The sequence below is a fragment of the Odocoileus virginianus genome, chromosome 10, assembly GCF_023699985.2.
Source record: "Odocoileus virginianus isolate 20LAN1187 ecotype Illinois chromosome 10, Ovbor_1.2, whole genome shotgun sequence".
NCBI lineage: Eukaryota > Metazoa > Chordata > Mammalia > Artiodactyla > Cervidae > Odocoileus > Odocoileus virginianus.
Window position 1 is genome coordinate 27142562 of NC_069683.1, and position 24958 is coordinate 27167519.

At 43.1% G+C, this 24958-nt stretch overlaps 1 protein-coding gene and 1 pseudogene across 2 annotated transcripts in view; one reads left to right on the forward strand and one right to left on the reverse strand.

Annotated features, from left to right (window-relative positions):
• The first annotated feature begins 10509 nt into the window (after positions 1–10509).
• The window catches only part of MAP6 (microtubule associated protein 6), an 80156-nt gene continuing 65707 nt past the window's right edge, over positions 10510–24958 (forward strand). Inside the window, exon 1 of one of the 2 annotated variants that reach the window (XM_070473233.1) lies at positions 10510–13016. In XM_070473233.1, the coding sequence (XP_070329334.1) occupies positions 11467–13016 (1550 nt within the window). In that variant the 5' untranslated portion in view covers positions 10510–11466. The remainder of the gene's footprint in view (positions 13017–24958) is intronic. The other variant, XM_070473232.1, reaches the window with a different exon arrangement.
• LOC110150579 (large ribosomal subunit protein eL6 pseudogene) lies at positions 23070–23996 on the reverse strand (annotated as a pseudogene).

Consider the following 24958-nt stretch of genomic DNA (forward strand, 5'->3'; position numbering starts at 1 on the left):
ACAGACCTGGGCCAGGGCCTGCAGGGCCTGGAAGGCTATGGTTAGGAGTCAAATTTTATTCTAAGGAAATTGGCAAGTCATTGAAGAGCCTCAAATTGGAGAATTACATGATCCATCTCGCAGGTGGCAAGGAGCTGCCCCCAAAAGCCCCAGGTGCAGGTGATTCATGGGTGAGTTATCTTAAGGGAAGGGATAACTCCAGTTCCATTTAAACTGTTAGAGTGCACAGAAAAGGAAACTATCCAAATGCTTTTTGTAAAGTCATCATAACACTGTTGGCCACTGTGACCAAAAAACTTCAGGAAAAAGAAAACAATCCAAGCTTGTTTATAAGTATTAATACACAAAAATCCTCAAAATTTTAGTAAGTAGAATTCTGAAGCACTCGAAAAGAATAACATACCACCCACAAATTAGTGTTATACCAAAAAGGCAAGAATGGTTTAATTTTAGTAATTAAATTATAATTAAATATGTTGAAAGATAAAAGTGGAAGAGACATGATTATCTCTGAAGAGACTGTGAAGACATTTGATCAATTCACCATATATTCTCAATTTTATTTAATTCTTAGTAAAATTGGAGTAGATAAATGAATTATAAATATCATATGCCAAAAATCAATGTCATTCCTAATGGTGAGATACTGGAAACATTTCCATTGAAGTTGAGAATAATAATTCTAGGGGTACATTAGGAACAACTGGATAAGAGAAAGAAGTGAGAGGTGTAAATAAGAAGGAAGGAGGCATCACTGTCATTTTTGTGAACAATAAGTTCAAGCTCATCTAGAAACTATTAAAACTAATTAGAGAGCTTAGTATGACTCCTGAATAGAGAGCAATACATGCAGAAATTCAATTATCTTGTTTATAAGTACAGTGAAAGAAACAGTTTTTAAATATGTCATTTCAAAGAAGCACATGAAAATATGTTCAGCATCACTAGCTGCTAGGGAATTGCAAATTAAAATAATGAGATACTACTACACACTCACTGGAATGGCTAAAGTGAAAAAGGTTGATAGCACCAAGTACTGATAGAATTGGATCTCTCATCCATTACTAATGGGAATGTAAAATGGTACAGACACTCTGGAAATACATGGTGGTTTATAAAACGTTAAACATACACTTAACATACAACTTGTAAATGCACTCCTGAGCACTTATCCTAGAGAAATGAAAACATGTTCGCAGAAAAACTTGTACAGGTATGTTTATAGCAGTTCTATTTGTAATATCCACAAACTGGAAGAAAATGCAAATGTCCTTCTATAAGAGAATGGTTAAACCAAAGGAATAATGTTCAGCAATAAAAAGGAACAAACTAGTGAAATATACAACAACTTTGGTAGATCTTCAGGGAACTCTGCTGAGTGAAAAAGAAAAGCAATCTCAATACTTCCAAACTTCAAAAATTTAGAGATGGACAGCAGACTAGTAGTTGCCACATCTCCTCTGGACATTTTCCACCAGGAAAATCAGGGACAGATGTGACTATGAAGAGTTAGAAAGAAAGAGATAGATCCTTTGTGGTGATAGAACAGTCCTATATCTTGATTGTGGTTGTGTTTATATAAATCTATACATGTGATAAAATGTCATAGACTATGCACAAAGACATACTTAACCAAATGAGTACTTGCAAAAACTGGTAAAATCCAGGTGAGGTCTGTAGTCTATTTAATTGTATGGTGTTAATGTCAGTTTCTTTCTGGTACTGTACTATAGTTATTTGAGATGTTACCATCAGGAGATGATAGGTGATGGGTACAGGGGCCTCTCTGCAGTATTTCAGCACTTTCTTCAAGAAGCTTTCTGCTAACACCTCATTGGATAGAATCAAGTCATGTAACCACTTCTGGCTCTAAGGAAGTCAGAAAGACAAGGAAGTACAGTGTTGATGGAAACTGAAATAACATGGAACATGGTAAGTAAGGAAGAACAGGAGGTTGCCACAAGCACATCATGCACAAAGGATACATAAAAATATAAAAACAAAAATCTTAAAGACAATAAAGGAGAATATCTTTAACATCAGAGTAACTAAGAGTTCTTTTTAAATAATACTTATTTATTTGACTGCAGCAGGTCTTAGCTATAGCATGCAAGATCTTCATTGCTTCATGCAGGGCCTTTCACTCTGCATGCAGGCTCAGTATTGCAACACGTGGTCTCTCTAGTTGTGCCACAAGGGCTTAGTTGCCCCACAGCATGTGAGATACTAGTTCCCTGATCAGGGATTGAACCCAAGTGCCCTGTGTTGCAAGGCAGGTTCTTAACCTCAGGACAATCAGGGAAGTCCTGCTAAGAGTTCTTAAAGATGCAAAAATTACAACCCGCAAAGTTTGATAAACTTTGATTTCATTGATACATTTGATTGTGTTAAAATTTAAACCTCTGTATGCCAAACTATACTATAAACAAGATTAAAGGATAAGCCACACACTGAGAGAAGATATTTTTAATGCATACAAGTCATAGTAATTAATATTGCAAGATATATAAAGACCTCAAAACAATTCATTAAAGTTAACCTAGTAGACAAAGAGGTAATGCACAGAAACTCCAACAGACAGTAAGCATATAAAAAGATGCCTAACATTCCTAGTATTTGAATTTAAACACCCATAATACAACATTTCATATCCCTCAGACTGGCAAATGTTATAAAAGTCTGGTAATACCAAATATTGGTGACAATACTGAGAAACAGGAACTCTCACGTCACAGGTGGGAGTGTAAATTGGTAAAATCACTTTGGAGAACAAATCGTTCCTTCTGTATTAAAAGAAACATATAGTATATGACTTAGAAATTTTACTTCTGGATTGTCAACCCTGGAGAATTGCTCTCATATAGGCAATGTGATAGCTTACAGCATTTGGTGCTAAGTTCATCGTCTCCAAAGGAGAAGATTTAACTCCGGGACCAAAGAAGCAGTCTCAGTCCGTGCAGCAAAGATTTTTATTTAAAGTGAAAGGACAGAGAAAACTTCTGACAAAGACATCAGAAGGGGGTAGAAAGAGTATCCGCCTCATTAGTTTAAGCAAGGCATTATATACTTTTCAATTGGCTGCTGAAAATAGATAAAAAGAATACTTCAAGTCTGTACAAGGCTGTAAAAGTTTTACCAAATCCCTCCTCCCACAACATACATCCCCAAATACCACTGACCCAAGATTCGTCAAGAACAAGTTCCTGGCAGAATGTCTCTGGGCAAGATATCTGTGGTACATATACACCATGGAATATTACTCAGCCATTAAAAGGAATACGTTTGAATCAGTTCTAATGAGATGGATGAAACTGGAGCCCATTATACAGAGCGAAGTAAGCCAGAAAGATAAAGACCATTACAGTATACTAACACATATATATGGACTTTAGAAAGATGGTAACGATAACCCTATATGCAAAACAGAAAAAGAGACTCAGATGTATAGAACAGACTTGTGGACTCTGGGAGAAGGCGAGGGTGGGATGTTTCAAGAGAACAGCATTGAGACATGTATATTATCTAGGGTGAAACAGATCACCAGCCCAGGTTGGGTGCATGAGACAAGTGCTCGGGCCTGGTGCACTGGGAAGACCCAGAGGGATGGGGTGGAGAGGGAGGTGGGAGAGGGGACTGGGATGGGGAATACATGTAAATCCATGGCTAATTCATTTCAATGTATGACAAAAACTACTGTAATGATGTAAAGTAATTAGCCTCCAACTAATTTAAAAAAAAAAAAGATATATTGTTTCTTAGTAAGCAGTGATATGAGAAAACATGTTCCCAGACACAAGATGTATTACAATTAGAATCATTAACATAGAGACTAAGAAAATCATACCCATGATTAAGATATATTACTGCTGTGTGTTCATTAGGTCCAGCTCTAAAAAAAGCTAGTTCTCTCGGGCAAGATACATCATTGCACAAGGCTTAAGGAAAGTATGAGCAAGATATATTGTTGCCTGTGCAGCCTACCCTGACTAAAGCCAAAGAATGTGAAAGAGCCTTGGACTGCCTATCAACCTGCCTAAGCTTTAACTCTCTCAAATGGAGACAGACATAAGGAAAAATATGCTGTACCAATTGTAACAACTAAAAAGTGGCAACATCGTAACTGTTCGGCAGTGGAAGTTTAGATTTTTTTAAGTGGTTTATCATGCAACAGACTACTAGAGAGCAGTTGAAATGGCCTAACTAAATCAAGCTATATCAGTATGGATGAAGGAGAAGGCACATTGAAAAGCTTCATTAATTATGATACCACTCAGAAAAAAAATACGAAATTTATTGTAGGTACATGTGTATGTAATACATGTACAAAAACATGCATCTATACCATCTTCTTTTGGAGGTAATTTCAGAGAAAAGAAGATAGGGAGGGTGTTCACCATGGACCTTAATATATATCTGTATCATTTTATTTAAGGGGAGCTGCAGAGTCATATCAAGTGGCTCCCACTGTGAAAATCTGGAAAAATTTGAGCATCAAAATAAAAAGTGATAGTAATAAAAATTATGTCCATTGGAAAAAAAATTCATGCTGGTATAAACAATGATGTCAACTAATAAATGTAGAAGGAATGGTGGAGGTAGAAAATCACTATTTGGCAAACAGCATAATAACTGTTTCAGGCAAGAGCCATCAATAGTTGTTAAAATAGTGGATGAAAGTTTGATGGGTAATGGGAGATCTATAGCATATCAAAGTATCTGGCTTTTAGTGTAATATTTGCATATGATAAGTGAAAGAATTAGGAATATTTTACCCCAAAGTGAAGTGAAGTGAAAGTTGCATCCAACACTTTGCAATCCCATAGACTATACAACCCATGGCTTTCTCTGGGCCAGAATACTGGAGTGGGTAGCCTTTCCCTTCTCCAGGGGACCTTCCCAACCCAAGGATCGAAGCCAGGTCTCCTGCATTGCAGGCAGATTCTTTACCAGCTGAGCCACAGGGGAAGACAAAGAATACTGGAGTTGGTAGCCTATCTCTTCTTCAGAGAATCTTCCAGGCCCAGGAATCAAACCAGGGTCTTCTGCATTGCACGCGGATTCTTTACCAACTGAGCTATCAATATATATTACTTCATATAATTTCTGTGTGTCAGGACTTTAGGAATGACTAGCCAGGTAATTCTGCATCAGGGTCTTATGTGAAGATACAGTCACGATGTCAGCCAGCGCTGCTATCATTTGAAGGTTTGACTGGAGCTGGAGGATCCACTTCTAATTTGGGTCACTCACATGGCTGAGAGCAGGAGGGCTCAGTTCCTCATCATTAGGAGCTGAGCTTGCCTGAATATCCTCCCAATATGGTGGCTGGCTTCCCCAGGGTGGATGATCCAAGGGACATCAAGATGAAGCCACAATGTCTTTTCTGACCTGGCTTTGAAACTCACACACCATCTTTTCCACAGTATCCTATTGGTTGCATGGGTCAGCTCTAGGCAGTGTGGGAGAGGACTACACAGAGTTATGCCTTCCAGAGGGTCAAGGTTATTGTGGGCCATCTTGGAGGCTCTTACCACACAAGGCTTATAAATTTATCAGCAGACAGTAATTTTTAGTGTTTGCCAAAGAGTCTTTAAATCTCTGCTGTATCTACAACTGTCCCTCCTACTATCCTGAAATTGCTGCTGTGCGATTTTTGTTTCTGGATCAATCTGTCAGAGACTTGTCTATTTTAAAGAAGCTGCTTTTAGATTTTTCTTTTTTTAAAATCTCTAGTGTATGGTTATTTTATATGTATTATCTATCTTATTACTTTATTTTTTCCCCTTCTACTTCCTTTAGGTTTGCTCTGGACTATCTCTAATTTTTTAAGTCTAATCACTAGAGTATTCTTTACCTTTCTTTGTTTCTAAAGTATGTATTTAGGTTATAAATTTCCTGTTAATATTGTTTTTAGCTGCACCCCATAAACTTTGATGGATAATAGTTTCATTTTCTTTCAGCACTGAATATTTTCTAGTATCCATATATATATATATATATATATATATATATATATATATGTATATATATGTATATATATAATGTAAATTTGAAAAATGTGTTTTCTCTAATTGTTGAATGCAGCAATCATCAGATCAAGCTTATTAACTGTTAAATCTTCTGCGTTCTGAATGTTTTATGTTGTTACCAGTTACTTAGTTGTTAATTTTTAATCTCTTTTTTATAATTATGGAGCTGTGCATTTTTTTCTTAAAATTCTACCCAGTTTTGGGACTTCCCTGGTGGTACAGTAGATAAGAATTCACCTGCCAATGCAGGGAACCCTGGTTCAATCTCTGATCTGGGGCGATTCCACATGCCTCAGACCAACTAAGCAAAGTGACACAACTTCTGAGCCCAAGTGTAGAGTTCACAAGCTGCAGCTACCGAAGCCTGTGAGCCCAGAGCCCAGGCTCTGCAACAAGAGAAGTCTGTCCACCACAATGAGTAGCCCCAGCTGGCTGAAGCTAGATGAAAGTCCTTGTGCAGTAATGAAGACCCAGCACAGCCTAAATAAATAAATAATAGATTCTACCAAGTTTTGCTGTATATATTTTGAAGGGTATATTGTTAGATACAAATTAGGTCATATATTTCTGATGAATTGTTTCTTCTATTTTTATATGATGACCATTCATTCTTATCCCCAATAATGCTTTTTGTTTTAAGATCATTTTGTCTGATGTTAATATAATGGTATCAACTTTCTTTTGTGTCATTGTTCCAAATATGTTTCCTACATACAATGTGTTAGTTGCATTTTGCTTTGTGTTTTTCTCCAACCTGACACTCTCAGTCTTTTAACTGGAAAGTTTTGTTGGTTTTTTGTTGTTTTAGTTTGTGTTTGTGTTTGTTTTGGCTGGGCGGGTCTTTGTTACTGTGTGCAGGCTTTCTCTAGCCCTAGTGAGTGGGGGCTGCTCTCTAGTAGTGACTTTTGTTGCAAAGCATGGGCCCCAGGGCACTGTGGACTCAGCCCTGAGGCATGTGGAATCTTCCTGGACCAGAGATCAAACCCATGTCCTCTGCACTGGCAAGTGGAGTCTTTTTTTTTTTTTTAATACCTATTTTTATTTATTTATTTGTCTGCCCCAGGTCTTAGTTTCAACACATGGGATTTTTAGTTGCTATGTGTGAGATCTAGTTCCCTGACCAGTGATTAAACCCAGGCCCCCTGCATTGAGAGCTCGGAGTCTTAACCACTGGACCACAAGGGAAGCCCCAGCAAGTCGATTCTTAACCGGTGGACTGCCAGAGAAGTCGTTATGGAAAGTTTTGATCATGTGCATTTACTTTGGTCACTGATATACTTGGAAATATTCCCACCACCTTATATTCTATTTTCTAGATATTTTCTTTGCTTAGTTTTGCCCTTTTGCAGGCCTTAATAAAGTTTTCTATATCTTCTTTTCTTTCCTTCCATGTGCATTTTTAAGTTAAAAATATTTTAGGTTAATAAATGAATCGATATCTCTCTTCCTCACAAACAAATAAGGACTTTGGAATACTTTAACTCTGATCACCCTTTCCCATCTTACATGTATCTTAGTTTCACACTGTTTTCATGTACCTCATATTAATTCAAGCATGACCGGATCCACATGCTCAAATGACTAAAAAGCTAAACAGAGACCCCAGAGCAGTGGTTCAGACAAAAGAAAATGCATTTCTTACTCACATGATGGTGCAGAAGCAGGCAGGTGGCCCAAGGTTGCTGAGAGAGCTCAGTTCTAGGAGGTCACCCAAGACAAGTTTCCTCTATTTTGTTCTCTATCCTCCCAGACCCAGGACTAAATCCTGGCACCAGAACTTTCTTATCCCTTAATGCCCAGGTAATACTTTACATCTACCATGTCCACACTCTATGCTATGGGAAGGAGAAAGATGAAGTTGAACCCAAACAGTTACCTTAAGGAAGTGGCCTGGAAGTATACACAATTGCTCTTTGCTGTAGGTAAGTTGGAAAATGTCTCTGGTTGGGTAAACAAGAGCCCAACTAAAACATGGAGGTTTCTGCTACTAGAAGGAATATAAGGAGAGAATGAGTGCAGGGGAAAAATTGCAGTTTTTCATTGACATGATCAGAATCCTGCATCCTCTTCTGATTTTCTCTGTTTGCTTCAGCCTTAGGCAGGCAGCCTCCCCCAGTGATGGCAAAGATGGTCACTAACAACAGTAGCCTCATGGTCTCCCATGTAACAATTCAGTGGAAAAGAGAGTGGCTTTTTATGGGTGGTTTCAGCTAATGTCTAGGATTTCCTCCAGCTGGTCTAATATGGATCATGTGTCAGTCACTATAGTCACTTTGGCCAGAATGATGCAGGGCCTAGTAAATGGGTGTGGGTCACAGAGTCAGCTCTGGAAGGTAGACTAAGTAAGGTTAACCCCACCCAAATCATATGGACTGAAATTAGAAATGAGGCATATCCAAAGTCAACCAATGAGGTATTGTTATCATCAGAATTGATGCTAAGCAATCTATTTAACAGATAACCATTAGACTTGATTATCCCATTGGGCCATTAGATGGTTCTAGGAGATTATACAATTGAATGTGTTTTAAAAATCTAAATGAATGTATGTGGAAGGTGATACTGATGATGAAGTTGCCTGAAGTGAGAAGTGAAAGTCGCTTAGTTGTGTCTGACTCTTTGCGACATCATGGACTGTAGCCCACCGGGCTCCTCTGTCCACGGAATTTTCCAGGCAAGAACACTGGAGTGGATTGCCATTCCCTTCTCCAGGGTATCTTCCCAACCCAGGGATCAAACCTTGGTCTCCTGCATTCCAGGCAGGTTCTTTACTGTCTAAGTCACCAGGGAAGCCCCTTAAAGAAGTTGCCTGGAGCACTCTTATTAATGCTTACACCTTGACTAGGAGAGTTCCTGTTCAGTTATCATTAGTCATTCATTCAGCACCTTGTGAATGAACCTCTGTGTTGACCATACTATTTGCTAATTATTTATGTATCAGTCTCCCAGTCCTTTCATAATACACCCCTGTAATCGAGGGCTTCCCTCGAGCTAGAACCCATCTGTGTTCCATAGGGCCCAAGGCACAGAGTGGGCATCTAAGTTAAGGAAGGGTAAAATCTCATGACTCTTAATGACTTCCAACTCCAATTGCTAGTCCATCTTTTTATCTTTGGAAATTGTTACTGGAAAGTCATAAGCCAAATCCCAGGGAGTTCCAGAACTGGGGAGAGGAAGGGCAAGACCAGATTATTTTGTTTATAGAAATGTATCTCCTAATGAATGGAAAACAGTGCCAGGCATCATTTTATTTGTGGAACTCAAATCAAGTTACCAACAGGCAAAGACCCACACAGGAGGAAGTTCAGCATTTAATTGACTAGTCAGAGCTGTCTTCTCATTGTGTTTGATTCTAAGGTTTAAAAAGAGCTATATTTTAAAATCAATTCCCAATCTAAACACATAAATTACTTCCCCCCCCCCCAACAGATATCAATGCCCCCCTGACTTAACTGATGCTGAAAACTGTGGCTGTATTGGAGAGAAACAGAGCTATAGGCCAATGAATGTAGCTAGGAGTCAGAAGTGGAAGATAGTGCAAGGAGATACCCAAAGGAGACACTTGGAAGAACAAGAAGTCTTGCTGGAGAATGTATCCAAGAGGCTGGCCTGCTTGGGAAGCTCCACCTCTGGGTTTCCCCGGGTGGGTTCTGTGAATACTAATAGCTACCATTTATTGAACCATTGCCATATTCCAGATGTTGTGGCAAGGGTTTTTAGTGATGATCATTTTAATTCTCAGAGCAACATTATGAGTTGAGAACTGGCACCCTCATTCATGGATGAAACTTGCAGTAATGTGCCCATGGCCATGAGCTAAGGCATGCAAAAGCCAGGATTTGAATCCTCTGGGATCTGATTTGACTCAAAGCTTTGAGTCTTTAACTATCTTCACAAAACCACTATGAGGTAGCTATAATTTCCTCCAGGTAAGCAGACTGCAGTCCAGGGATGACTCAACTTGTCCAAGTGACACAGGTAGTAAGTGTCTGAGCAAAAGCAGGAACATCTGACTCCAAAATTTTTCTGCCTCCCAGATAGAAGAAGAGCAAAGGCCAGGGGTCAGGAACATGGCAGAAAGCCACTGCATGTCAGGCCCCACCCTTTCCCAGGATACTATCTGGCTGTTTCCCACCCACCCCAAACTCCCCACTTAGGCCCCTTTTGAGAATTTTCTTCTCACTTCATCTCTTCCTGTGTGGTCCCTGGGCTGAACAGGGACTCTGTAGTTCTTGGGACATTCTAAGACATCTCTCTCTGCAAAGGGTCCCCCAGAAAGAGAACAGCTAAGGTACCATCAGCCTGCAGTTTTCTGACTCCACATATGAGCAAAGCCTGTGCATAAGACTGACAAGTGCTTAGGTCAGAAGCCAGCCAAAGGGGTTCAAATTCAGGCCATAGATTTTGGCCAATAACAGGAGCTCCTTTAAAAAAAAAAAAAAAAAAACACATATATTCTGGGACAGACATCTCACTAGGGGTTTCCTCCGTATTTTTAAATTGAATCTCCCCCCTTCCCCCATGTTTAACCCTTATTTCACAAAAGAGGAGCCTGGGGCTCCCAGTCCCGAAGCAACCAGAATAAAGACTGCAAGTCATAAGGAGCCTGAGACTTGAACCCACCTAGGCCCCAGATTCCATGGTTGCCTAGGAGCTGAAGAGGGAGGAGCTGCCAGATCAGAGGGAGGGGAAAGAGAGAAGGCGAGCTCCCAGCAGCGCTAGCTGACGACAGCAGGTGATTTTTTTTCCCGCAGCGCTCTTTCTCTCAGCATCTTTCCTGGATTTTTCCCCCCTCTGCTGAACGGAGAAAAGGGTGGGGCCGCTTCCCTGCTGCAGAGACGGCGGCGGCGGCGGCGGCGGCGGCTGCAGCATCCTTGGGAGCGGCGGCGGCGGCAGCAATGCTCGGTCTCCTCGAGTGGTGATTGCCTCCGAGCCTTGCTAGGCGGCTAGCTGAGACTGGACGCCGGCGGGAAGAAGAAGAGAGAGCTTTGTCCGCGACCCTGCGACCGCACTGCCCGTCCCTTCCTCTGCGCCATGGCTTAAGCCTGCAGCCACCTCGCCTCGCGTCGCCTCGCTTGGCCGGGGTCTGCGCGCCGCCGCAGCCGCAGGGAGGGGCGCGTCCCAGACGCCCTCGCCGGCGACCCGGGTCGCCGTGTCTCCCGCTGCGGCGTCCGCAGCAGAACGCGCTCCCGAGACCTGTGCTGCGGCTCCAGGAGGCGTTTATAGCAAGGTATCGAAGGACTTTACCGACTTTTATCTCAGTGATAGCTCTGCCAGCCCGACCTTCCCGGGTGCTCTCTAGACAGGAGGGCGCGGTAGCTCAGGCCACCAAGGAAAACAAGGTGGGAACCAGACTGGCCGGTCGAGGGGACTGAGGAAGATTAGGGACTTGCTTTAGAATCCAGCAAGAAGGAGGGCGAGCTCTGCAGCGAGCACCATGGCGTGGCCGTGCATCACGCGAGCCTGCTGCATCGCCCGCTTCTGGAACCAGCTGGACAAGGCGGATATCGCCGTGCCGCTGGTTTTCACCAAGTACTCGGAGGCCACCGAGCACCCGGGTGCCCCGCCGTCGCACCAGCAGCCGGCGCCCGCGCCCCCCTCGGCGCGCACGGTCGCCATAGAAACACAGCCGGCCCAGGGCGACGGGGATGCGGTTGCCCGGGCAACAGGGCTGGCGCCGGGGCCTAGCGGAGAACGAGAGGCTGGGGCCTCCTCTGGCCGGAGCGGACCGGGCCCAACCTCTGGCTCCGGCTCCACCTCCAGCGCGGGTCCCGCGGACTCGGTGATGCGGCAGGACTACCGCGCCTGGAAGGTGCAGCGGCCTGAGCCGAGCTGCCGGCCGCGGAGCGAATACCAGCCTTCGGACGCGCCCTTTGAGCGCGAGACCCAGTACCAGAAGGACTTTCGCGCCTGGCCGCTGCCGCGCCGCGGGGACCACCCGTGGATTCCCAAGCCCGTGCAGATCGCCACTTCTTCCCAGGCGGCAGTGCCTGCGCTCCGTGCCCCCCAGCGCCGACCTCAGAGCCAGGAGCGCTGGCCTGTGCAGGCCGCCGAGGCCTCCGAGCAGGAGGCGGCCCCTGGCGGAGCAGGTGTCCTTGCGGCTGGAAAAGCGTCCGGTGCAGATGAGCGCGACACTCGCAAGAAAGCTGGGCCCGCCTGGATGGTGCGGCGCGCCGAGGTGTCGCAGAGCCAGGAGCGCTGGCTGTTGCAGGCCGCCGAGGCCCCGGAGCAGGAGGCGGCCCCTGGCGGAGCAGGTGTCCTTGCGGCTGGAAAAGCGTCCGGTGCAGATGAGCGCGACACTCGCAAGAAACCCGGGCCCGCCTGGATGGTGCGGCGCGCCGAGGTGCCTCAGAGCCAGGAGCACTGGCTGGGGCAGGCCGCTGAAGCCCCGGAGCAGGAGGCGGCCCCTAGTGGAACAGGTGTCCTTGCGGCTGGAAAAGCGTCCGGTGCAGATGAGCGCGACACTCGCAAGAAACCCGGGCCCGCGTGGATGGTGCGGCGCGCCGAGGTGTCGCAGAGCCAGGAGCGCTGGCTGGTGCAGGCCCCCGAGGCCCCGGAGCAGGAGGCGGCCCCTAGTGGAACAGGTGTCCTTGCGGCTGGAAAAGCGTCCGGTGCAGATGAGCGCGACACTCGCAAGAAGCCCGGGCCGGCCTGGATGGTGCGGCGCGCCGAGGTGCCTCAGAGCCAGGAGCACTGGCTGGGGCAGGCCGCCGAAGCCCCGGAGCAGGAGGCGGCCCCTAGTGGAACAGGTGTCCTTGCGGCTGGAAAAGCGTCCGGTGCAGATGAGCGCGACACTCGCAAGAAACCCGGGCCGGCCTGGATGGTGCGGCGCGCCGAGGCGCTGGGGCAGGAGCAGACGCCGCTGCCCGCGGCTCAGGACCAGGTCCAGGCCACTGGCCCCGAGGCGGGCAGAGGGCGTGCGGCGGCCGACGCGCTCAACAGGCAAATCCGCGAGGAGGTGGCGAGTGCAGTGAGCAGCTCCTACAGGTGAGACGCGGTCCACAGTTCAGGCCTCGGGGCTGGTCATCCTTACCCTCTCCCATAGATTCTCCGCATCGCAGGCATCCCTGGCAGCCTCCCCTTCCCATTCCAAAACACACCCCCTCCTTCCCCCAACTCCCGGCCGACTGCTCTTTGACTCTTTTGTGAAAGCTGTTATCCATCCCATCTTGCTGAAGTCTTTCACTAACCACTTCAGCCATCTTTTCCCCATCCCCGCCCCACCCCAAGTCCCTGCTTGCCCAACAGAGACCGTTGCAGTCTCTTCACAGGCTTTGCGTCCATTCTGCCCCACCCAAGCCACCGGCTTCATTAGCCTGGGTGCTGCCCTTTGCCGGCTCAGCTGACGCCAGAGTCTTGGTGCCTTGCTGCAGGGCAGGTCCTCCCCCAAAACAGAGTGATCTCTACCCCTTCTCCACCTCCCTAGCCTGGTTCACCCAGCCCTTCCTTCTTTCTTCCTCCATCTCAGTCCTTGGCAGACACCCAAGCACCACACCCTTTTCAAGATTCCCTGCCAGATGCTTACAGAGCACCCTCCTCCTTCAGTCCCCTAGGTTTTGAAAGCAGATTGCTTATGCTTCTATTTGTGTCACATTGGGCAAGTTTCTTAACCTTTCTTGGCCTCCGGTTCTTATCTGTAAAATGTGATGGATAACAGATTCTTCTCTTAGACTGTCTGCTCATATACTGATTTAATATTAAATACTCAACTTATTTTTGAGCACCTATTATATGCTGAACACTGTGCTAGACATTTTGAAGATTAAATGAGATGATTCAGAAGAATTATGCCTGGCACATGATAGGTAATTAGTACATCTTGGTTCCTTTCTGACCTTCTCATTATTTTGATTTCCATGTCCAAGACATTTCCAGCCTTCTCCCTTATTCCTTTCTTGTTCGCCAGATGTGGTTATCATCCTGTTACCATCAAGAACCCCCTCTTCGGCATACTTAAATTCCCTTTAAATGAATGCCTTCAAACCTGAGCATATTCATTCACTCTCTTTCTTTCTAGAATTCTCCCTCTGCTGCAGCCTCAGCTCTTCCAGTCTGCTTTCTCACCCTTTCTCCATTTAACATATATTTCTGAATGCTTAGCTTTCAGTCCTGCCCTTATGCTTCAAACCAAAACAATTAGCTAACAGATTACTGTTGACTTTGAATACATGGCATTGGGCTTGGGGTCACCAGGGAAGTAGATGTTCATGATGAGTGATTGAGCTAGAAGTGTGCAAATGTGACTTATGGGGTCCTTCATGAATGCCACAGCCAGCAGCCTCCTTCCTGCAGAAGGGTGTGGACAGGAGGACTGCAGAGTTAGTGTCTTTTGCCAAGACCTTATATGTAGCCTCATCACACTGATGTCCCTCTCCAGTAAATATGACAGACACTCCCTCTTATGCTGAGGAAAGAACAGCATTCATAGACAAGGTCTTTTGTTAAGACCCCTTCCAGGTTTTGCCTCTGGAAAGCATTTCACAGTTAAAAGGGGCAGCTTATCAATTGGCCCCTATTCCTTCCTCTTGAATTCTACCTCTCACCTGGCATTTCTCTCTTCGTTTACCAGTATCATGATCATACTGGTCACCCAAGAGTATACCGCTTCCTTTTAAAGCTCTGGGTCAGACAAGGACACAGATCTTTTCCCTTGGCTCTAGCTATGAGAAAGTGGAATGTTCACAAAATCTTTATGCTGTTACCAAGGAGGATCTAAAAGAAAAGAATGGAAATGAATAAGCAAGGGGAATACAAAAGCAAAATCAAGATACAGTTTTGTGACTTTGCCACAGCTTTCTTGTTTATAAGGCTCTACTTTGTTCCCTAAGAACCCTAAGGCTGGCCTAACATCAGTTTTCTGGACTGACATCTTCATCATCTTACTCCCAAACTACCACTCTGAGGCAGGTGGAAACTTATCACCTACCAGTCAGAATCAACCTCTCCTCACCTCAATACTGGAGTAGGAAACAGAAACCCACTCCAGTATTCTTGCCTGGAAAGTTCCATGGACAAAGGAGGCTGGCAGGCTACAATCCATGGGATCGCAAAGAGTGGGACACGACTGAGCAATGAGCATGAGCACCTCAGTATAGTCAATACCAATCAAGAGAGATCCAGACTCTCAAATTTCATTTGATGACCCTACTTAGTTTGTGTTTCCAGGTAGGTAGGACTTGCTTTGTCCATCAGCGATTGGCCAGACAATCAAGGTATAAACCACCCTTCATAGGGTGGTGGGGGGAGGCTCAAGAGGAAAGGGATATGTATATACTTATAGCTGATTCATGTTGTTATACAGAAGAAGCCAAATCAACATTGTAAAGCAATTATCCTCCAATTAAGATAAAAATTTTTAAAAATCACCCTTCAGACAATTCACTCCAAATATTTTGGGATGTACCTTTGTTCTGTGTAGCCTCTTCCTCCTAAACAATACCTTGACTGTGCAGTAAGCGTGTCATACTGCTAGTTAGAATTATACACATCATGCAAGTGATTGGATTGAATAGGGGAACTATGCTCTTGCAGCCATTAAGAATGGTTTTTCATAGCTATCAAAATTTCATCAACCTGTCCAGAAAAATCTCTGCATACCTCAATTTTTTTTTTTCTAATTTGAGTCCTCTGTAAAATTTAATTATGCATATGACTTTGGGGTCAGTTGTTCCATTTTGCTGTGTAATCAGAAGGGTTTGGAAGCATTAAGAGAATAAGTGTTGCTAAGAGACATCAATTTCTCTAATGGACAATTTAAGTGCATGACAAATTTGATGTGAAATTTAATATTATTTTTGTTCCAGAAGAAAAATTAACTAATAATAGGGAAATGCACTTTGAGTAAAAGCAGGTATGAAGAAATAAGATAATTAATTAAATATACAATAAGGGAAAAAAATGCCTGTAAATTATAGGTTTATCTGTAAACTTGATTTTTTTCCTCCTTATTCTCTCACATCCTTTTCCTTGCCAGGATTTTGAGTATCTCTTGAATTTAAGTATGCTGTGTCTTACATCACCTTAGAAGCCAAACTGGGCTCCATTTTACCAATAATTTGATTGACAAATCCATTTCTTCTGTCACTCTACATAAATAATGGTAGTTTATACCATGGTGACTGGTTCATCTTATGGACTTTACAAATGACATCAGTCATGTAACATCAATGTGAGTAGTTTGCTTAACTAGAGAAAGGATACACAATCCATCAGCTTAATATATTGGTATGTAATATAAAATATATATTCATCCAGAGTCATATATCAGCACGTGCTATTTGGTTTTCCCCTGCAGTATACAATCAGTGAGTGAAAGAAAGAAAAAAAGTGAAGCCGCTCAGTCATGTCCGACTCTTTGCGACCCCATAGACTGTAGCCTACGAGGCTCCTCCGACCATGGGATTTTCCAGGCAAGAATACTGGAGTAGGTTGCCACTTCCTTCTCCAGAGGATCTTCCTCTGATCCCAGGGATCAAACCCGTGTCTACCTGCATTGTAGGCAGGTGCTTTACCATCTGAGCCACCAGGGAAGCCTTAGTTAACATCAAATGTCCTTTGATGCTATGGTTTTGAGAAAGTATCCCTCTTCAACCATTCTAATTCATAGCTTACCCAGACTAGCCAGGTATTTTTGCATTCAAGTGGTATCTGAGGTATCTTTAGAATTATTTGTAATCATGAAATTGATTTTCACTACTTTCATATTACATAAATAATATTATAAAAATTGAGAAACATGTCTTTATTATCATTTTAATGTTAAGGATGATTTCACTGGGCAGCTGTCTGTGACTTTAGACCTAGATTTCTCAATCAGAAAATAGATAAGTCACAGGAGGGGATTAAAATTCCTCTCTCAGCCAACCCCATTGTCCCAGCCATTAGTTAAGAGTGATAGAGTAGGAGGTGCTCCCCATAGAAATGTTAATAAGCAACTTTTCCTGGAAGAAATCAGCTGGGGCACCAGGAGGTAGAATTAATAAACCAGAGGCAAAATAATACTTGAAAAATGAGAAGGGTAACAAGGAAATCAGAAAGAAAAGGAGTCTTTACTATCCCTACAGTTTTCCATAAAGGTTACAGGAAGGTCCATCTGACATGGCTATGCTATTCAGAACTGCCCTGGGCTTCCCAGGTGGCTCAGTGGTAAAGAATCCGCCTTCAATTCAGGAGATGCAGGTTCGATCCCTGGGTTGGGAACATCCCCTTCAGAAGAACACAGCAACCCACTCCAGTATTCTTGCCTGGGAAATCCCAGAAACAGAGGAGCCTGGTGGGCTACAGTCCCTGAGGTTATAAGAGAGTTGGACACAACTAAGCGACTAAGCAGCAACAATACAGAACTGCCCTATGCCTACAGCCAACTGCCTGTTTCTCTAAATCTCAGCAACTCTTCAAGGCCAATCTCAGATACTAGCTTTCAAAAATGCCTTCCGGGTCCTGCCACCAGGGACTAATTTTTCTCTCATTTCCTTTTCGTATTCTGTGCACTTCTCATTGTCTGCTTGATTGGAGGATACTCTTGTCTCTATCTGCCTCCCCTACCAGATAGGAACACTTAAAGAGAAGGGCTGTATTTTGTTCATCTCTGTATTTCTCACAGCTTAACATTGTGCCTAACGACCATATTGTTTTGTTGAATCTAGTGAACTTTTTAGAGTTTGGTGAAGAATTTATTCACTTACAGATTGATTCATTTCACTCTGTTTCATTTAACTGAATTAATTTTGGAAAATGACCACCAAGCCCCTGCTATGTATCAGACAGGAATCTCAGGACACCGAAAGGTGATAACCCTTATGTAAAGAAATTGTGTTTTCCTTAATCAAAATAAAGTGGGATTCCTACTCGGTTAGCACTAGAAGAAATGTTCAAATGGGGAAGGGCAGCAAACCTTACAGACCTGATTCTAGGTGCACTTTAACCAGGGCAGTGGTGGTCCTCGACCTGAGCCATACAATGGAATCACTGGTGAACTTTAAAAATGCTGTTGCAAAAAATAAATAAATAAAAAAATTAAAAAAAAAAAATAAAAATGCTGTTGCAAGGGCTTCCCTGGCAGTCCATTGGTTAAGACTCTGTGCTTCCACTGTAGTGGAGGCGGGGTGAGGGTTTGATCCCTGGTTGGCAACTAAGGTCCCTCATGCCCTACAGCACAGCCAAAAAAAAAAAAAAAAAAAACTGTTACATAACTGCCTTGCCAGATATTCTGATTTAATGGGTCTGGGGTATGACCTGTGCATGTGAGTCTTTGAAAACTGCCCCCAGATAATTCTCATGTGCAATTCAGGTTACACCCTCTTCCCTTAAGGCAGAATTTCTCAAAATTTAGTTCACAAGAGAATCATCTGGAGAGCTTCCTAAAATGTAGATTCCTGGCCTCATCCTCAGACATGCTGATTCAGCAGGTTTAAAATGGAGCCTAAGAATCTATATTTTAACAAGCACTCTAGGTAATTTTTTAAATATTTACTTATTTGGCTGTGTGGGGTCTTAGCTGTGGCATGCAGGATCTTCATTGCAGTGCACAGGCATGTAGGATTTTAATTCTCTGCCCAGGGGTCGATCTCCTGCATTACAAGGTGGATTCTTAACCATTGGATCACCAGGCAAGTCCTGCACTCTAGCTAATTTTGATGCAAGTGAACTTCAGGCTTTACTTGGGAAAACACTGCTTGGGGAGATTTGCTATCTTTAAGGTAGTGTGTTTTCCCATACACAAATATGGTATTGTTTGCCATTTATTTGTCTTTATGTCCTTCACTTACATTTTGTAATTTTCTCTGCAAAAGTCACACATGTACACACATACAGCTTCCCTGGTGGCTCAATAGTAAAGAATCTGCCTGCCAAGCAGTAGACTCAGATATGATCCCTGGATCGGAAAGATCCGCTAGAGAAGGAAATGGCAACCCACTCCAGTATTCTTGCTGGGGAAATCCCATGGACAGAGGAGCCTGGCGAGCTACAGTCCCTGGGGTCGCAAAAAAGTCAAACACAACTTAGCCACTAAACAACATACACACATACAAAATAGTTTTTAAGTTTATTTTTCTATATTTAAGCCTCTAATAACATAATTGGATTTAACTTTATGTATGGAATGAAGTAGGGATCTAATTTTCCTTTTCTCATATGGAAAGCCATTTATTCCAATACATTTTTTAAAAGTTTATTTCTGCATTAATATCCCCACTGATATCTCTTTATCACATAAGGTAGCACATGCTTGAGTATTTCTGAGATCTCTCTTCTAGTCCATTCATCTGAGCTAATACCATACTATCATTTTTTTCTGAGCTATTTAAAGTTAGCTTTCTTGCTTTCAACATATATCTTATTACATTTTCTAATTTGTTGTTGTTACTCATATGTATTAATTTTTATATGTTCATATTATATTCAGCAACTTTTTACCACTCTCTAATTTTGTTTTTAGATTCTCTTGGGCCATCTGTGGAGATAATGTATGCTTTTAGTAAATGCCAATTTATCATCTTCATTCTGATATTCGTGTATTTTTGTGTGTATGTATATTGCCACATTGGTAGGGATATCCAGTATAATTTTGATGGTAGGTGATAGCGGGCATGTTTGTCTTGAGACAAGGGGGAATGCTCCTGAAGTTTTTTCCTTAAATATGAGGTTTGCTCTGTGTCATTAGGAGACAGCATCATATCAGGTTAAGAAATTTGTCTTTATACTAATTTCTAGGGGTTTCTAAAACTATGGATTTGTATTGAATCTTATTAAATGGTTTTTGGGGCCATCAACGGAGAAAGTCATATGGTTTTCATTTTTAGTCTGTTTATAGATTTTTCTGATGTTGTGCCATCTTTTCATTCCTAGGATAAATCTTACTTAGATAAAAATGTATTTTATGATGCCGAATTCTTTAGCTACTTTTTATTTGAAATGTTTGCACATATATTCCGGAGAAGGTGATGGCACCCCACTCCAGTTCTCTTGCCTGGAAAATCCCATGGACAGAGGAGCCTGGTAGGCTGCAGTCGATGGGGTCGCTAAGAGTTGGACATGACTGAGCAACTTCACTTTCACTTTTCACTTTCATGCATTGGAGAAGGAAATGGCAACCCACTCCAGTGTTCTTGCCTGGAGAATCTCAGGGACAGGGGAGCCTGGTGGGCTGTCGTCTATGGGGTCACACAGAGTCGGACACGACTGAAACGACTTAGCAGCAGCAGCAGCACATATCAGTTCAGTTCAGTCGCTCAGTCATGTCCAACTCTTTGCAACCCCATGAACCGCAGCACTCCAGGCCTCCTGTCCATCACCAACTCCCAGAGTTCACCCAAACCCATGTCCATCGAGTCAGTGATGCCATCCAACCATCTCATCCTCTGTTGTCCCCTTCTCCTCCTGCCCTCAATCTTTCCCAGCATCAGGGTCTTTTCAAATGAGTCAGCTCTTCGCAGCACATATATTCATAGGTAAAATTAGTCTAAAACTTTTTCCTTTTTTATATCACTATGGTGCAATATTGCAATCGTGGTTGTATCTACACGATTAGATAGGCAGATTTTTCTCCTTTTCAGTTATTGGAACAACGCTTATAACAAGTGTTCCTCCTTAAATAGCTGATAAGAATCTTCTGTAAAATTCTCTGTACTCATCTCTTTTTTCATGAATAGACTATTTTTTTACTATCAATTTGATGTCTTTAATAGTGACTCATTTATTCAGCTTTTGTATTTCTTCTTGAGCCAATTTTAGTAATTTATATTTTTCAAGGTAATGTGATCACTCTTTTATAATTTTTAAATTTATTGACATGAGTCCTCATAGCATTATCTTGTGGATTTTATATTCAATTCTACTTATCTGCAGTTAAATCCTCTTTCACACTTAATTGGTACCTTCTCTCTTTTTTCATAGTTGTTTTATTAAAGTTTGTTTAGTTTTTTTAGAGTCACATTTTGGTTTTGTTAATCATCTCCCTTTTTAGTAAGCTTTCCTCTTATTTTTACCATTCCTTTATTTTTATGCTGTGAGAGGTCATACTAGGAACAGTTTTATATCCCTGGCTAAGGAGTTTGGATTTTCTTTTTTAAATAAATGAGTCACTGAAAGAATCTAGGCTCAGGAACTACAGATAGTTGAATATGATTTAAAGTTTATAAATGTCCCACTGGCTGGTGACCTGGGGAGGTGAGAGAAAGGGTGGCCAGTAAGAGGCTATTGGAGTAATACAGAGAGAATGATAAAGCCTGGAGTATGACTTTGGGATTTGAAATTTAAAGCATAGTACATATAGTTACTGAAAAACAGGTCTCAATGATCAACTGAGATGCAAGGAAGAGGATAAATTCAAAATAAATTTTTCTGGTTTGCATAACTGGTAATGGTCCTAGTCATTGGAACAGACTCTTATTCAGACTTCTATGATGAATGTAGAGAAGAAAAAGTCAGGAGTGGAAGTTGAGCTTATTTTTAGAATTTGAATTGTCTATGAGATATCTGACAAGAAGTTTCAAGGGGCAGATGAATAAATGGATCTGAAGTGTAGCGAGAGTTCAGGGCTGTGATTTGAAACATCCTGTGGAAATGATTAAAGACATGGGAGGAGGTGAAATCAACCCTAGAGAAGAAGTAGAATTAGCCAGCAGAGAATGGAGCCCTGAGGGATACATGCATTGAGGGTACTGACAGCAGGAGGAATAACCATGAAAAAGACAAACGATTGATCAGAAGGGAGGGAAGAAAAGTAGGAGAGAAATTAATCATGGAAACCACATTGGGTACCTATCTCAGCAAAACCTTATGCCACCCTGGAAAATACTGAGGAATTACTGTGTGCAAAGCATTTTTCTGGATCATTGATTGACCTTGCACAGTTAGATATAATGTTACCAAGACTAACCCACAAAGACCAGAGGAGAGAAGATACCCACATTAGCAGTTGGTTGCTCTCCTAGAAAAAGAAAAAAAAAAAAAAAGAGGCATCTAATGCATCTATGAGCTTTCAAAAAAGCAGCCAAGGCAGTGACAGTTCTAAACCTATAATCACAAAGAACCACTCAGTGTCCCAGATATATAACTCAAATAATCCAACAGTGTCCTCTAAAACTAAAGAGAGCCATCTCTGTGATCAATGCAGCTTTGGTTTTTCAGATTGTCAGTTGTAGACACGTAGACAAGTGAGCTTCTAATTCTCTGCCAAATGAAGAAAACTGAAAATGGACCTTGACCAGCAAACTAAAAATTCTCTTGATGTTCACTTTTAAAAATGCTAGTTTTCACCATTAGAAATACTAATAATAATCAAGTGCCTCCCCTGTGCCTGGCAGGCTGCTAGAAACTTTGTTATACCTCAATAAAAAATAAGAAACAAATTATAAACTAAGTATATGGAAATACAAATTTGATGCTCAGGAGAAAAGGCATAACAGAAAAGAAAAATCTGGATATCAAGCTGTCAGTGAGGATCAAGCATGTGGGGGTCAGAGTGGTTGGGAAGAAAGGGGGTGAGACGAAGAATATGCTGCAGCCAGAGCCCAGCCACCCCGACATCTCAGGGATGAGCAGAAGAGTCAGTCAAGGAAGGAGCGTACATGTCTGTGTTGTTCTCATCTGAGACTGAGAGCATGGGCCCGCTATAGTCCCGCAAAAGCTACCCTCACGTGTATAGCATAGTAGTGATCTTGTCCGTCCTTCTGATCCCATCACAGTCCATTGTCGGTGTGTATTTCTTTTCAGACTGAATGAAGAGGCTTTGTAGGAATGAGCCTCATATAATTCTTTCAATGGGAAAATAGGGCCCAAGCCCCAAACCACAAAACCCACCCTGAGTGCCTTTCACTGTGTTGTTGCCTGTGGTCACTGTCTATTTCCTGCAGTGACTTCAAAAAGCTGGCCCATGTTGTAGAATATCTTAGAGTGGCCCTTAAGAACGGTTTCTCATTAAACTATAGCGGGAGAAAAACAGTCAGTGGCAGAAAGCAAAAAAGCAGATTGTTCGAGACATAACCGAGTCTCAACCTCATTTACTGAGCACACAATGCCATACTGATTTAACATACCTTTTATTTTTTTTGAAATGGACAGGTTATTTAATTAGGTTCTTTGCAAGAAGTTCAGAATACTACTTTGTGAGGATAAATTCCATTTGTGAGAGCAAACACAGAGCGGAGGTAGCGCTGGAGCTGAGGGACAGCTTTGATTCTTCGCAGAATTTGTGAGTCCACAGCTTTCTGATCAGCCTTGCGCTGCTCTGTGATCTCGTATTTCTCTCTCTCTGTCGAAGTTCTCACCCTCCTGGTGCCTGGGCTTATGCAGCTTCTTCTTGAAGTAAGTGTCAGTGAGATGATCTGGGATTTTCACACCACTGATATCGATTTTGGTGGAGGTGGCAATGACAAATTTCTGGTGTGTTCTACGCAGAGGAACTAGATTGAGGGATAGAGGCCCAGTCACAAGAAGCAAGCCACTGCCCAGCTGCTTCAGGAAAACCACCCTTTTGCCTCTGTGGCGCCCCCTGAGGATGATCAGACCGGTCCCAGGAGTGACGCTGGCGCGCAGCTTCCTCATGTGCTTACTGAAGGGTTTCTTGCCGTGACTCAACAGTTTCTGAGGCACATCTTCAGTAGGGTAATACCTAGGCATTTTGCGAAGTTTGACCACTCAGATACCACCATTCTTGTCGCCACCAACTGGTTTTGTGACAGTAGAAAGAACCCGAACTTTCTTTTTCTTTTCGACCTTGGATTTAGCTGCTGAATGCTTTCTCTTGTACAGGGCCCTTTTGGAGTACATGGCTGATCGGGAATATCTGCCAATTCCTCTGACCAGGACAGGGTTTCGGCTGCAGTGGGGCTTACCCTTCTTAATTTTCTTCACCATTTTCACCTTTTTAGCCTTGTTGCCAGCATCAGCCTTCTTGGCTTCAGGTTTTTTCTCCTTAGTATCTGGCTTCTCAGCCTTTTCACCCGCCATCTTGCAAGATGGGAAAGAGCTTAACATACCTTTTAATTAGACTTTATCATGACCTTTTAAGGTAAACCTTTCTCTCTTAAAAGATGAAGGATAGAGTCAGGGCGGTCTGGGGGCTAAAGTCACTGACCACCAGTCAGTGGCTGAGCTGGTTCAGGGGCCTGGCTCTCCTCATTCCAGCCTCCAGCTGTGTCTTTCTTGTGCAGCCCAAGCAGCCCTCTGCCTTGTTCCTACAGTTCGACATGCCATTCCTGGGAGGGCAGCCGTCTGTCCCCCAGTTTCCACTCTCCTAAGCTCATACTCTCTTCCTTCACCATCTTCTGCAGTGGCAGAAGGATGAGTGGTTTCACTCCTCCTTGTCCTGGGCTCCCTGGATCCTCTTCCCTTCCAGGGCAAGGTCTTAGCGGCTTAGCCTCCTGTCAAGGCTTCCCAGGCTCTGATGTATCTGGAGCAGTCAGCACTTTTTCCCTCTGCTCACTTCGCACACCTGATGCTTTTTCCTGCAGATTCTCAGTTCTGGTTGAACATTAAAATCTCAGGGACCCCAGGGAGTGATATAGCCAGATTACTGGCTGAGCTGACCCTTGACAAGCTCCACACATAACCATTGCTGGATTTTGCTCACAATTTTCCGTTCCATCCACCTTCCATCTTCTTTCGAAATCCTTCTATCCTTCAGGGCTTTTAGTTCATGGTGAAAGAGGCTTATACTATAAAAGCAGGGAATTAGGTTGGATTTATTTGATCATAATATCATCATTATAATAATACAGTGGGCTTAATATCATTTTTATTCCAAGTTCAATGCAACATCTTAAGAGCATGCAAGGGCTGGGGCTATGCGTTATGAGGATTCAAGGTGCAGAGCACATGGAAATGGATGCCCACCCCCCCCCACCCCACTCCCCCCCACCACCCCACTCCCCCCCACCACCCCGTATAGGAGCTTGCAGTCTTATGTGGAAGGCAACATGCATGCA